The 14473-nt window shown below is 34.5% G+C and overlaps 1 protein-coding gene across 2 annotated transcripts in view; it reads right to left on the bottom strand.

Moving 5' to 3' along the window:
* Nucleotides 1–14473, bottom strand: part of Kifap3 (kinesin associated protein 3) — a 118353-nt gene that overhangs the window by 32378 nt on the left and 71502 nt on the right. For both annotated transcript variants that reach the window (XM_048356474.1, XM_048356475.1), the window contains exon 18: nt 5316–5505. In XM_048356474.1, the coding sequence (XP_048212431.1) occupies nt 5316–5505 (190 nt within the window). The remainder of the gene's footprint in view (nt 1–5315; nt 5506–14473) is intronic.

Raw genomic sequence — 14473 nt, 5'->3', positions numbered from 1 at the left:
TAGGTAGGATTTAAATAGCAAAATTTGAGGGAAAGGGGTATTAAGAGACTTGGAAAAATCACACTAAGTGAAGTGAGCCAGACCCAAAAAAAAAACAGACTCTATGGTTTCCCTCACTGGTAAGAATTAGTACATGTCCAGGATAGTCCTAGCAGAAGATCACAATAACTCAATAGCTATGTACATATGACCACATAAGATGATGCTAAGTGAAATGAACTTGAAGTTACAGAAATAGTGGTTTATCATTGTTGTTGTTATGTTCAACGTACCACGTGAGATTATGCCATTTTCTTTTGTCTTTCTTCCCCATGGTTTTACCCCGGATATCACTGTAACTGATTTTACTACCCTGGGTGTTGTAAGATATGTTTATCAGAATTAGGGAAGAAAAGGGGAACATCAAAATGGAGAGACAAAAGGTAGAAGGTGAACCAATGCAACAGCAATACTTACAAAACTATTTGCTGTAATCTAACTGTATAACTTGGGGGAGGAGGAAAGGTGGGAGAAAAATGAGGGAGGAGGTAACAAGTTTGATAAGAAATGTACGTGCTGCCTATGTATGAAACTGTAACCACTCTGTACATCACTTTAACAATAAATAGATCAATTAAAAATAGAATATCTGATACAATTAAGTTAGTAGAGTTGGCATATGAGTACATTTACAAAATTTCATTTGCATAAAACTTCTTTGCTAAAACTCTCTACTGCTCATTTTAAAAAGAAGAATCCCATACTGCTCATTTGCTACATATATCAATTTGTGACACATCATATATTAATGGTTTGGATTTTTATTTAATTATTGAATTGTTAATGGATACTTTTGGCATTTATCTTATGACTCTACTAAATTTAAGATATTTGAGTTTTCATTAAAGTTTTAATAACACTTTGTTCAGTTTTTTATGTTTACTAGATATTAGGTCATGTAAACCAAAAGATCAGCAGCTGTTGGGAATGCCAAGACACCACAGAGTGACAGTAAAGCACCAATTTATACATAAATAAAATTTATTTGAATGTAGAATTTTGTGACATGGGGCTGTAATTAACAAGAGCAAGATTTTAAAAATCCTCAACAAATTCCTCTGTAAAATTAAAACCTAATAACTGAGTATGATGGTTTGAAAATCCTGCCAATTTTGGAGGAAAAAATAAACTAAGTAAAATGTTAAAATAGTATTCACACACAATTTTGAAAGTGATGCAAAGATAATCACAAGGACATAGCAAAAAAGATCTTAGCAGTCAGTACTTGAGATATGTATACAACCAACTGAAAGATACTTTACCATGATTTTAGAATTTATATTTATGGGGGCTGGGGATATGGCCTAGTGGCAAGAGTGCTTGCCTCCTATACATGAGGCCCTGGGTTCAAATCCTCAGCACCACATATATACAGAAAACGGCCAGAAGTGGCGCTGTGGCTCAAGTGGCAGAGTGCTAGCCTTGAGCAAAAAGAAGCCAGGGACAGTGCTCAGGCCCTGAGTCCAAGCCCCAGGACTGGCCAAAAAAAAAAAAAAAATTATATTTATGAAATGTAACCTTGTAAAATGAGATGAAGAAATTAAAATTGGATTAAATACTCGAATTCTTATTTTTAATCCAAAATTCCTGCTGACTTTAAAGAAACAAAGTAACAAAAGATTTGTATGACAATGTCACAATAAAACAAACCTTCCTTGTGTAATTAATATATGCTAATAAAAATCTTTTTTTCTTTTCTTTTTTTTTTTGCCAGTCCTGGGGCTTGAGCTCAGGGCCTGAGCACTGACTGTCCATGGCTTCTTTTGCTCAAGGCTAGCACTCTACCACTTGAGCCACAGCGCCACTTCTGCCATTTTTGTTTAAGTAGTGCTGGGGAATCTAACCCAGTGCTTCATGTATGCTAGGCAAGCACTATACCACTAAGCCACATTCCCAGCCCCTGCTAATAAAAATCTTCCTTAAAAAAGCGAGAATACAGGAAACTAGGATATAAAATAACATTCAAATTAAAATTTTTTACTTCAAAATTTTATCTAGAAAATTTATAAAGATAGATATAATTAGCTTATAACACAATCCAGATCTTATATAAGTAAAAAGAATATGCCTATATTTCTGAAATTAATTTTAACAGTTCTACAGTACTGCACTTGATGTAGTTTTACAGTTACTGATACTTTATGGATTAATGAGAATTGGGCAGCTCTGATATGCGAGCATCTTCTCTTTGGCAAATTAGGCTTAAATGCTTTAGTAATATCTCATCAAAAGCATCTCATCAAAAGCATCCCAACTTCTGTGTTAATACATGATTAGAGTGTTATGCAATTAAAATAATACCTTTTGGGTAAATACTAAAAATTGTATATATATAAATGCTGGGGCTTAAACCTGGGATTCATACAAGCCAGGCAGATAGTCTAAAAACTAAGTGAAGTTTTCAGTCCTTAAGAAACTCTTGACTACAAACCCCAAATAAACTCAGTAGTAGTGTACTTCTTAAGTTTCTCCTCACAGCTAGTATAGCCATAATGAACAAAAGAATATGCATATTTAAATGGCCACAGAACAAATGGAAAAAAGGAGATAATATAGAACAAAGCAACCTAGCTGTAGAGTATTCTACATATGTAGTTATTAAATTACATAGAATAACTTAGTTTTATAACACATCATAGTTATGTAACAGACCTTACTAAGATGCTCCAAGTACAATGATAGGTAGTTATGAATAAATGGGTATATACTGGCATAGTGATAAAATCAAAGCATAAATTATTCTCCTCTTGGTTTCTGAAAGCCAGTAAAAACCTAAGAAAAATCATGCATCAAAGTGGAACTTGCAACAATCTCTTATAGAGGGTTACTGGACTCTTGTGACTTTGTTGAAGAAAATAGATGGTAATAATGTAGAAAGTGAGAAAAATTACTAAAATGATGACTAGTAACTTACTTGAGTACGCCTGGTAAGATATAACATAATGTTTTTCAACAAATTATTTTAATCTTCATATTCTAGAAATATATTCACATTCTAAGCATAATACTGATCAATCACAATTGAAGAACCATAAAAAATAAAAGGTCCTCTGTATAAAAAGTCAAATGTGTAGTAGTAATACTGTTGGTAAGTTACAATGTACTTTTATTGCTGGTGAAAAGCACCTAAGCAAGCAGTTTAATTCCATGACAGCAAAGGAAATTAATCAATCACTATAGTCACTTTTAGACAACAAGGAAAAAATACTAAAGGGGATATCAGTCCAATAACACTAACATTCTTATAAAAGCAAGAGAAAAACATATGTCTTTGCTGATAAGTAATCATTTGAAAATAGGGTGATACTAATGAATTGGAGACAGCAGGTATTATTTTATTTTAAAGTAAAAGACTCAGAATCACATACCATTGCCATTTAATTTGCCTTCTATGGTCAAATGTTACTAACTTTGCTTTTATAGGAAGCAGCTCTAAAGTTTCATGGAGACCCAAGTGATTAATAAAATAGATCAACCTCTCAAACAAACTCACAGTTTTAAATACTGATCTGGTGTTTCCAAGGTACAACTACATGTGATAAAAGCAAAGGGGCTGGTATTATCCATGATGTAAAAGCTGCAGAAACTCTCAAATCTTATTTATTAATCAGTGGACTTCATGGAAATGAACAATGTAAAGTAATAAACTAAATACATTAGACAACTTGCTATAAGAACTAAACACTATGACATTTTCACTGTCACACAAATGAATCAATAGAGTACAGAAACTTTTAATGACAAAATATCTCACAGAATAAGTAGTTATGATTTTTCATTTTCAGAGGTTAATATAAATGAATTTTAGAAATGTAGTAAAACTTAAAAATTCATTCAAAAATTTTATATGGATTAAAACAATAAAGTTGAATGAGGTGATTGACACTTTTTGATTTGGGAAATGGAATTGATTCATATTGACGGGTAGCTGTCAATCTACAAAGAAAGAAACCTGATTCTAAAAATATTCTGATTCCTATAAAAAAAAAATCACATCATCTATATTCCACATCATTTTACTTCATGAATAGCGGACATTTAAGGAACAGCTGCTTGCTATTACTGAACTAAGAAATTCTTGTTGGCTGAAATTAATGATCTTTTCCATCTGGTTTGAAATACAAAGCAGCATTTCAAAACTGCTATATAAAGTTCAGTTAGGAAGAAATCTATTCATTAACGAAAATGTAGCAACAATTTTCTAAAGTTTGACAATGTATATAAAATATTAAAAGAATAGTTTGCTGAGGAAGCTTGCATAATATAAATTTATGAACATATGAACATGCAAATAGTATTTGTGATTAGATATGACACTAATAGTGGTTAAGTGTTGTGGTAAACAATTTTACCATTCATTTATTAATCATACACAAATTCTGATAAAATGAGAAAAAACATGAATTGAGAACACAACAAATATGTAGTAAGGACTATAGAGTAGGAAAAAAAGATAAGCCACTCATTCAGATGTATGTGTGTATGTAGGTAGGTAGGTATGTGAGTATGTGTTTGTGCTGGTGAGTGAAATTAGAGTTTTTGGAGCTTGTTCCAAGCAATACCTCCAGCTCAAACACTTTTTATTTCCAAATTCTCACAGATTTTTGTAAAAATTCCTTTCCTTTCTCTTCACTGCTGTAATATTAACACCAGTAGCAGCGAAAAATACTAAAAAAGCCATAATATGCAAAACCTTATCTATCTTACCATCCCTGGAAAGGCAGTGTGGCATGATCAACAAAGTAATAATACATGTAAAGTTTGGACAAATATTAATTTTTGTCCTGAAAACTACTAAAGCCTTGAGGGGAGAAAGAAATGTTGCTCTGAAGTACCTAAAGTTTCCTTTTAGTCACTAAGTAAAATTTCGTAGTGTGCTATTAAAGCAAAAATATAACAAAATTAAACTTGGAAGTACCTAAGAATACAAAATATAAATTAATGAGTTATACACTTATTAATGAAGAATGGCGAAAAGTTATTTTATTCTGGATAGCAGTCAGAAATTTGGTTCCATTCATTAAGAGTCTATGTCTAGAGAGCAATAAACTTCTAAGAACCAGTAATTTCACTAGCTCCCTATTTCTTAAAATGTGATATCAAAAACTAACTTGAAAAAAATAATGGGATTCCTAGATTTTCTTGGTGTATATGGATATTACGTAGCAGATTATTTTAAAAGTGCTAAAGAATTTTTGAAATATGAAAGGTTGGTATAGCTAAATGCATACTTATAGAACACAAATAATTTATTTTGGCCTCAGTCACTGCCTTACCTGCATTGTAGAAAAGGTCAGGTCTTTCAAGAATATCTCCTTCATGGATATATGGCTCAATTCGGTCATCGCCATACAAGTACTGTTCACTCTCATCCATCTGGCGACTCTCTACCATCTCTAGCCACTGAGAATTATGCCAACGAAACTTTTCACTTTGAATCTTCTTTGCCCATTCTTCATCATATTCCTATTAAGGAGAAAATGCCAACTGTTATTGTCTAAATTTACTTCCGTGGTGTTTGGTAGAAATACTTTTATTTCACGAGGGAAGATTTTGAGAGCTTTCATTTGGGTCAGAGGGAACATAAAAATATACTTGTTTAGAATAATTTTGTGCAACAGTCAATAAAAACAAATATATACTAAATAAGTCTCTTGGGATTATCAAGTTCTAATGCAATGCCAACACTGGAAAAAAGTTAAATTTCATGAATTCCTCTTTAAATATTACCTATAATATGAATTTATGTAAACAATTTAGAAAATTTAGGTAAACAGATTACAGCTCAGCTTCTGTGAGTTCTTGTGGGTATAACTACCTAAAGGACTAATGGCAGGTGGTCAGCATATCCTCTTATAATACACACACACACACACACACACACACACACACACACATTTGTTTAGTGATAACTGTTGGGGAAAAGTACTATTAAAGTACTGTTTATAACTGATGAAACTGGCTTATATCAGAAAATAGCATGATTTAATTTCATTTTGTTCCAACCACAAAATGATACTATGTTATTTATACTTATTTTTTAAATATCTATTTCTTGGTGTAACAATACAGTCCTTAGAAGACTGTGTCCTACTCACTGACCTATGCCTGTACCACTTGTCACAGAGTTTTTGGTGCACGTTTTGAAGGACAAATGGGCAAACCACTCTTATAGTGATGTCTGAAGGAGAACTTTCTTTTTTTTTTTTATTCCCTGATATACAGCTACCTGCCCCATTCGTACGTATAGTTCCTAAATGAGCTTTTATCTCTCTCTTTTTTTGTTTTGGTAGTGGCAATATGTTATGTTTTTTTTTTCCAAATTTTTATTATCAAACTGATGTACACAGAGGTTACAGTTTCATATGTTAGGCATTGGATACATTTCTTGTACTGTTTGTTACCTTGTCCCTCATACCCCCTCCCTCCTCCCACTTTCCCTTTCCCCCCTGAGGTGTTCAGTTCACTTACACCAAACAGTTTTGCAAGTATTGCTTTTGTAGTTGTTTGTCTTTTTTTACCCTGTGTCTCTCAATTTTGGTATTCCCTTTCAACTTCCTACTTCTAATACCAGTATACACGGTTTCTAATATACTAAGATAAGATTACAGAGAGTTTAGGTACAACCACAGGAAGGTGATACAAGAACATTATCAATAATAGAAGCTACAGATACAGATGGGGCGTTGAAAGTAGTTACAACTGTGATATAGCAATCGTTTCCATAACATGGAGTTCATTTCACTTAGCATCATGTTATGTGATCATAAGGGTATAGCTATTGGGCTCTTGTGATGCTCTGCTATGACTTGCCTAAACCTGTACTAATTATTCCAGAAATTCATATGGAACAATAAAAGACCTAAAATAGAAAAAACAATCCTAAGCAGAAAGAACAGTACAGGAGGAATTACAATTCCCAACTTCAAGCTGTATTATAAAGCTATAGTAATAAAAACATCTTGGTATTGGCACCGGAACAGGCCTGAAGACCAATGGAACAGAATTGAAGACCCGGATATGAACCCACAGAACTACGCCTACTTAATCTTTGATAACGGAGCTAAAACAATAGTTTGGAAGAAAGATAGCCTCTTTAACAAATGGTGCTGGCAAAACTGGCTCAACACATGCAACAAACTAAAACTAGATCCTTATATATCACCCTGCACCAAAATCACTTCCAAATGGATTAAAGACCTCGAAATCAAAACAGACACCCTGAAAACACTAAAGGAAGGAGTAGGAGAAACACTTGGGCTCCTTGGCGCAGGATGGAACTTCCTTAACAATGACCCAGAAAGGCTACAAATCAAAGAAAGGTTGGACAAATGGGACTGCATCAAACTGCAGAGCTTCTGCACGGCAAAGGACATAGCTCTCAAGATAAACAGAAAGCTCACAGACTGGGAGAAGATCTTTACCGGCCATTCAATGGACAAAGGCCTCATCTCTAAAATATATGCAGAAATAAAAAAATTACCTTCTTCCAAAACAAAACTGCAAAGAACCAATAGCCCCCTCATCAAGTGGGCTAAAGACTTACAAAGAGACTTCTCTGATGAGGAAATGAGAATGGCCAAGAGACATATGAAAAAGTGCTCTATATCACTGGCCATAAAAGAAATGCAAATCAAAACAACATTGAGATTCCATCTCACCCCAGTAAGAATGTCATATATCAAGAAAACAAACAATAACAATTGTTGGAGGGGATGTGGCCAAAAGGGAACCCTACTTCATTGCTGGTGGGAATGTAAACTGGTTCAGCCACTCTGGCAAGCAGTATGGAGATTCCTCAGAAGGCTAAACATAGAACTCCCCTATGACCCAGCAGCCCCACTTTTGGGTATCTATCCAAAAGACCACAAACAAAATCACAGTAATGCCACCAGCACAACAATGTTCATCGCAGCACAATTTGTCATAGCTAGAATCTGGAACCAACCCAGATGCCCCTCAGTAGACGAATGGATCAGGAAAATGTGGTACATATACAAAATGGAATTTTATGCCTCTATCAGAAAGAATGACATTGCCCCATTTGTAAGGAAATGGAAGGACTTGGAAAAAATTATACTAAGTGAAGTGAGCCAGACCCAAAGAAACATGAACTCTATGAAGGAGAACTTTCTATTTACTTGTTTTATAGGTTATAGTTATTTCTTCTTTTTCCTTTTTAAAAAACATTTTTGGCTGGGTACTGGTGGTCTATGCCTGTAATCCTAGCTACTCAGGAGGCTGAGATGTGAGGACTACAGTAGTTAAAGCCAGCCTGGTAGGAAAATCCTATCTTATAACTTAAATACCCATTGATCATACCTTCCTTGATCCCTCCAGTCTCCCCACTCTTTGGTGTCTGGTTCTGAACACTCCATGTTCAATTTTTTTTTTTTTTTTTTTTTTTTGTCAGTTGGCCTGGAACTCAGGGCCTGAGCATTGTCCCTGGCTTCTTTTTACTCAAGGCTAACACTCTGCCTCTTGAACCACAGTGCCACTTCTGGCCATTTTCTATATATGTGGTGCTGAGGAGTCGAACCCAGGGCTTCATGTATTCGAGGCAAGCACTCTTGCCACTAGGCCATATTCCCAGCCCCTATGCTCAACTTCTGTAAGACTAGATTTCTTATCTCACATGATACCATGCAGTAGTTGTCTTTATATGATTAGATTATTTCACTTAAAAATAATAAGCATCAATGCATATTGTTGCAAATGGCAGGATTTCATGCTTTATACTGCCTATTATATTTGTACAATATTTTCTGTATCTACTCATTAGTTGGTGGAGAAGTAGGCTGGTTCCATTTTAGACTAGCGTCAACAGTGCTTCGGTAAACATGGAAGAGTAGATATCTCAACATACTGATTTCATTCCTTCTGGATTTATATCTTGTTAGGAGACTGCAGGATCATATTTTACATAGATTTAATTTTTTGGTCAGCTTGAACTCAGGACCTGGGTGCTGTCCTTGAATTATTATTACTTTTTCACTCAAGGCTAACAATCTACCACATTGAGCCATAGTGCCATTTCTCATTTTCTGGCATTTAACTGGAGATAAGAATCTCATGGTCTTTCCTGCCTGGGCTGGCTTAGAATGGTAATCCTCAGATCTCAGTCCCCTGAGTAGCTAGAATTATAGGTGTGAGCCACCAGTGCCTGGCAATCTAAAATTTTTAAATAAACTACTATCTTTCTTGTTAAAATGTCTTCAATTTTGAATTTCATATTCTTAACAAAGCTCACATTAGCACCAGCTAACACCTGAAATGTTGCATGCTGCTCATTTTTTCCCTTTTTACGGGGGTGGGGGGTGGGAGGTAGTAATAGAATTTAATGTGGGACCTTACACCTTAGGCAGGTATCCTTTTTGTGTTCTTTGCTTGTCGACATAGGGTCTTGTTTATGCCTGGGATATGTTCTTATTTGTGTCCCTATGGAAGCACGGTCCCTGAGATGGCAGGTGAGTGCCAAAGCACCCAGCCATTGGTGGAGATGGACATGGAGGCCCATTGAAATGTCTTTTTTTTTTTGTCCAGGCTGATCTTAAATAATGGTCCTCCAGGTTTCTACTTCCCAAGATGCCCATATTGCTTACTTTTGAAAACATACAAAGGTCCCCTGGATTTTTTTTTTTTTCTTTTTAGCTATGGTTCTGCTACTGGCAATTTTGCCATTACACTGTTGAGCTTTTTCCTTCTTTTCTAATAGTTGTCAACATTTCTATCAGTTGCCAATCTATACTCTCTAGTATAATTACTAAAATGATACATAGCTAAGAGCCATCATAAACATTAATCATCACATTTTTCTTTAAGCATTATTATTTAACTGGTAGAATATCAGTATTTACATCTCTGTAGATGTTAATCCCCATATAAAATGCCCATCTATATTTAAGACTGTCTATATTCAGATATAAAAATGCGTCCAAATGCCACACTTTGTTGGTATTCCTGATGTGAATACAGTGATTAAATGTGATAACAATTTAGACAGTCATCCAATCAATGGTCAGACACTAATTTTTCTTATGAAATAAGATACGCAGGAATCACTTAGAAAACTTATATTGAGAACTTAATAAATATTAGCAATTACTGTTAATTCATCGAAGTGACTGCTCTCTGGAAAAGATATCATAATTATGCCTATAATTATATCCAAATGAGAAAATGAGGCCCCAAACGTGGAGGTAACTTGACCCAGGTTACACAGCTGGTTGGGCTGTTATAGCAGCGCAATCTTGGTCCAGCAATGTGGAAGAAGCACTTAACCAGGAGGAAACAAACACTTGCCAGAGCCACTACAGAATGGATTCTACATTGAATGATAATATAGACTAAGTGACCTCCAAAGTCAACCTTCATTCCTAAGATTTTATGAATGGGTTGGACTGTTGACAAAGTAGTGGTAGGAAGGGCAGAAGTAACTTCTGGTATCATACATTATATAACAAATTATATTCCCAAGCATTTTTCTCTCTGGCTTGGTCACACCTGGGAGGATACAGAAAAAAGAGAGTTTAAAAATATTGCACAGAGATGTTCACAGAGATTTCACTGGCTACAAATTCTGGTAGTTCAATTTGTTTTTTTCCAAAACTTTTAGTGATACTTCATTATGTAGTTATAGACACTGCAGTCAATTTATAAATAATTTAGCATAAATGTTAAATATAACCCTGAACTACTTTAAAATTTCACAAATAGTTTACTTTTTGGTTCCATGTGTATGTGCTCAGAAAAAATTGCAAAAAGCAAGGAGAGACTGCCATATTATGGGTGGACAGATAATTTATAAAAGTCTGATTACATATCCTCACTGTAGGAAAAAAGAATGACCTCACAGCCACTGAGTAAAACGGTAGGGCATAAAACAAAAGTAAAATAGTATTTTGGAAGACACTGTCCACATTAACTGGATTTTTTTCTAAAATATGAGTTAGTTACAGGAACATGTCTTATAATATTAGAAATGCTATTAAATCCACATGAAATGCTGAACTAAGTTTTTTGTTTCTTTTAAGAATAGTAGCTTGTTTCCTTTGGCAAGAGACATAAAAATAACTTTATTAGGACAGAAATAAATTTAAATCTGGTTGAATTATCTTAATAAAGAGGTATTCAAGGGATATTTTATGATTTGATTGTTTCATTATAATTTACAATTCAAGTATACGGGTTGCTAGTGAAAAAACAGGAGTTAATTCACTCACGTTCCCACGGCATATAACATAGAGTTTTCTAATCTATTAAGAGCAAAATGCTTTCTAATAATAGATGTAAAATGGTACAGATGTAGGTAATAAAATAAAACCCGGGGCTGGGAATGTGGCTTAGTGGTAGAGTGCTTACCTAGCATGCATGAAGCCTTGGGTTCGATTCCTCAGTACCACATACACAGAAAAGCCTGGGAGTGGTAGAGTGTTATCCTTCAGCAAAAGAAGCTCAGGGACAGTGCTAACCCTGAGTTCAAGCCCCAGGACTAGCCAAAAAAATAAAAACCACACATCTATAATATGTATTTACTATAATAATTCTCTTTAAGAAGAAAAAAATTCCTGCTTACTCTAGTTATCATGTTAGACCTTTATAGAACCATAAATTTAGATATTCATATATATCATATATATCACATAAATCATATTGTACACATATATCACCTATGATATGTGGAAGAAACATGATATATGTAATATATATTATGTCATATATATAGTATATATCTCGTGTCTACATCAGGGACTTCATAACTTTATTTATGGCCTTTTCTACAAACTATACTGAATTAGGAGTCAAGAGATCAGGTTTCTACTTCCAGCTTTGCTGGTAACTTAAGTAGTAACTTACTACAGGTATTTTACTCTCGACTTCCAATTCATTATTTGTTTTTTTCTTATTTATTGTCAAAGTGATGTACAAAGAGGTTATAGTTCCATATGTTAGGCATTGGACCGATTCATTATTTGTAAAATGAAAGAAATCTAGAACTCATTCAAGAGCTAACAGTCTATAAATAAAAACCTATGGTCCTATGGTTAATACTATTGCTTTATAAATACATCAAAAACAATTATCCCAGTTAAACTGAAAAATACTGTAAGTACCAGAGTTTCTCTTAAGTGAAACGCCAACTCAGAATGATTATCTTGTGTCAAAGTGGGTTTTTTTAAAATAATATAACCTGCATGCAATATTTCCTGCCTTTAATCCTAGTTCCTTAGGAAGTGAAGATAGGGAAAACTGTGGTCTGAGGGCAGCCCAGAGGAAAAGTTCATGAGATTACATATTCAACCAAGAAAGGGTGGGTGTGGTGACAAATATGCCTGTCAGAACAACTACTTACAAAGCATAAATAGAGGGGCTGGAAATATGGTCTAGTGGGAAGAGTGCTTGCCTCGTATACATGAAGCCCTGGGTTCGATTCCTCAGTACCACATATATACAAAAAGGCCACAAGTGGTGCTGTGGCTCAAGTGGCAGAGTGCTAGCCTTGAGCAAAAAGAAGCCAGGGACAGTGCTCAGCAGGCCTTGAGTCAAAGCCCCAGGATGGGGGCGGGGGGTGGCGGGGGGAGAAAGAAAGCATAAATAGAAGGATTGAAGTCAGGCTGGTTTGGGATTAAATGTGAGACCCTATTCAAAATCTGACTAACATAAAAGGGTCTTGGGCATGTGGCTCAAGTGGTAGAGCATCTGCTTAGTAAGTACAAGGCTCTAAGTTAAACTGCCCCAAATTGCCAAAAATATTTTAAGGAAATAAATGCACCATGTATTAAATAATATTAATTCTAACACCATTCCAAAAACTTTACTCTTACATATGCATTCCCCACTTCATATCAGGAAAAATCCATGAGAATTTAGGTTTTCTCACAGGTCAATGACAGCTTGATATGTCATCAAAATCTATTAAGCCTTTATCCTTTCTGGAGATACTCTTGGGTTATAGTCATTTTTTTCCCTTCACTTTTGAAATACTTTTATTCCCCATCAGGCTCTGTCTTTCAGTCCTGTATTTAAAGGAAAACATGCTTTGGCTCTTATTTTCTTCTCTTCTCAGCTCCTGACATTATGATCTTAAGCACTTAGTTTCCATAAATTCTATAATGTCATGAAAGACTTATGGTTTGATTTTACATGGAATGTGCCATCCTTTTTGAAGTCCTACATCATTTTGTTTACTACTTAACCACTACAACATTATGCAGCCCTAACCAGCCTATTATCAGCGTCTGTTCACTATCAGGAAAACTCTTTGTCACTGGCTTCCGTCACACCTTGTATCTGATTAACACACTATAGGATAACATAGAGCTACATAGGTCTGCTTTGTGTTCCCAAGTAAGTGATGGGAAACAGATTTTCCTTTCTCCTTTAATGTGGCAGCCCCCTAATTGAGACTGTAATATGGTTTATTTAATACAATTTTTCTACTAAATTAAAGCAGGTCCACAGTAATTTAGTTGCTCATTGAGATTTAAAGCAATAGCTGCTAAAAATGCTTTTTACACCTTAGAAAATATTTTCTCAATGATATGTATATATACACACATATAATAAAGTTGTTGACTTTTATGCATACATTATCTATTTCTTAAACAGACTTGTCCCAAGTGTTGACCTTTGGTCTTTACTAGGCATTTTTTAAGCCAGGCATTCAGGTACAATTACCTCCTCACTCAACTTCTACTTAAAGCAGGGAAGGCAAACCTGTGAAATATCATTTCACAAGTCAGAAAACAAAGTATAAAATATAACTAAATTAAAGTTATTTAATCATGATTTTTCTCTTTTATATTATGCTCACGGTCTTTTAAGTTCAGCTGTTGCCAATTAAACAATAAAGTAACATGAATAATGAAAAGGCTACACATATGCATTCATGTACATGTACATTTTTGTGTATACTTTTAAATTCTAACAAGTTGGAAAAAATACTCTAAATTTTTGCCTCTGTTTATGGAATATAAAAATGAACTACAAAAGAGGAACTTTTCTCATTAAATTCAATTTGATTTTATAGAATTAAGTGAACCTCACTAAAATAATAAAAAAAAACAAGAAATCCAAACACACTAAGAAATTTTGAATTACTAAGCCTGAAAAAAAAAATCCATCCAACCACCACTACTACTACCACCACCACCACTAATAAAAACAACCCAAGAGAACCAGCTATGCCTACTCTGGAAAGATGACAATTTTCTGTCAACAGCTCACTTGAAAAAAATCCCTGTTCTGTGCGTGCTCCCAACTTACATGTCAATTAAAAGTGACTATCATATACTCGTTTTATTCAATTTTTATCCATTCCCTGGAATTACAAAGGCATCTTTTGAGTTCTATGCCTAACCCAATAAAAACTTCACTATAGTTTCTTTTCACAGTATTGTGATATACTTTTTGAGATGTTGACCCTTGTTGGTAA

This window comes from Perognathus longimembris, chromosome 11 (assembly GCF_023159225.1).
Source record: "Perognathus longimembris pacificus isolate PPM17 chromosome 11, ASM2315922v1, whole genome shotgun sequence".
NCBI classification, from domain to species: Eukaryota; Metazoa; Chordata; class Mammalia; order Rodentia; family Heteromyidae; genus Perognathus; species Perognathus longimembris.
Note: the sequence above shows the minus strand (reverse complement) of the source record. Positions and strands in the feature narration are given on the sequence as shown.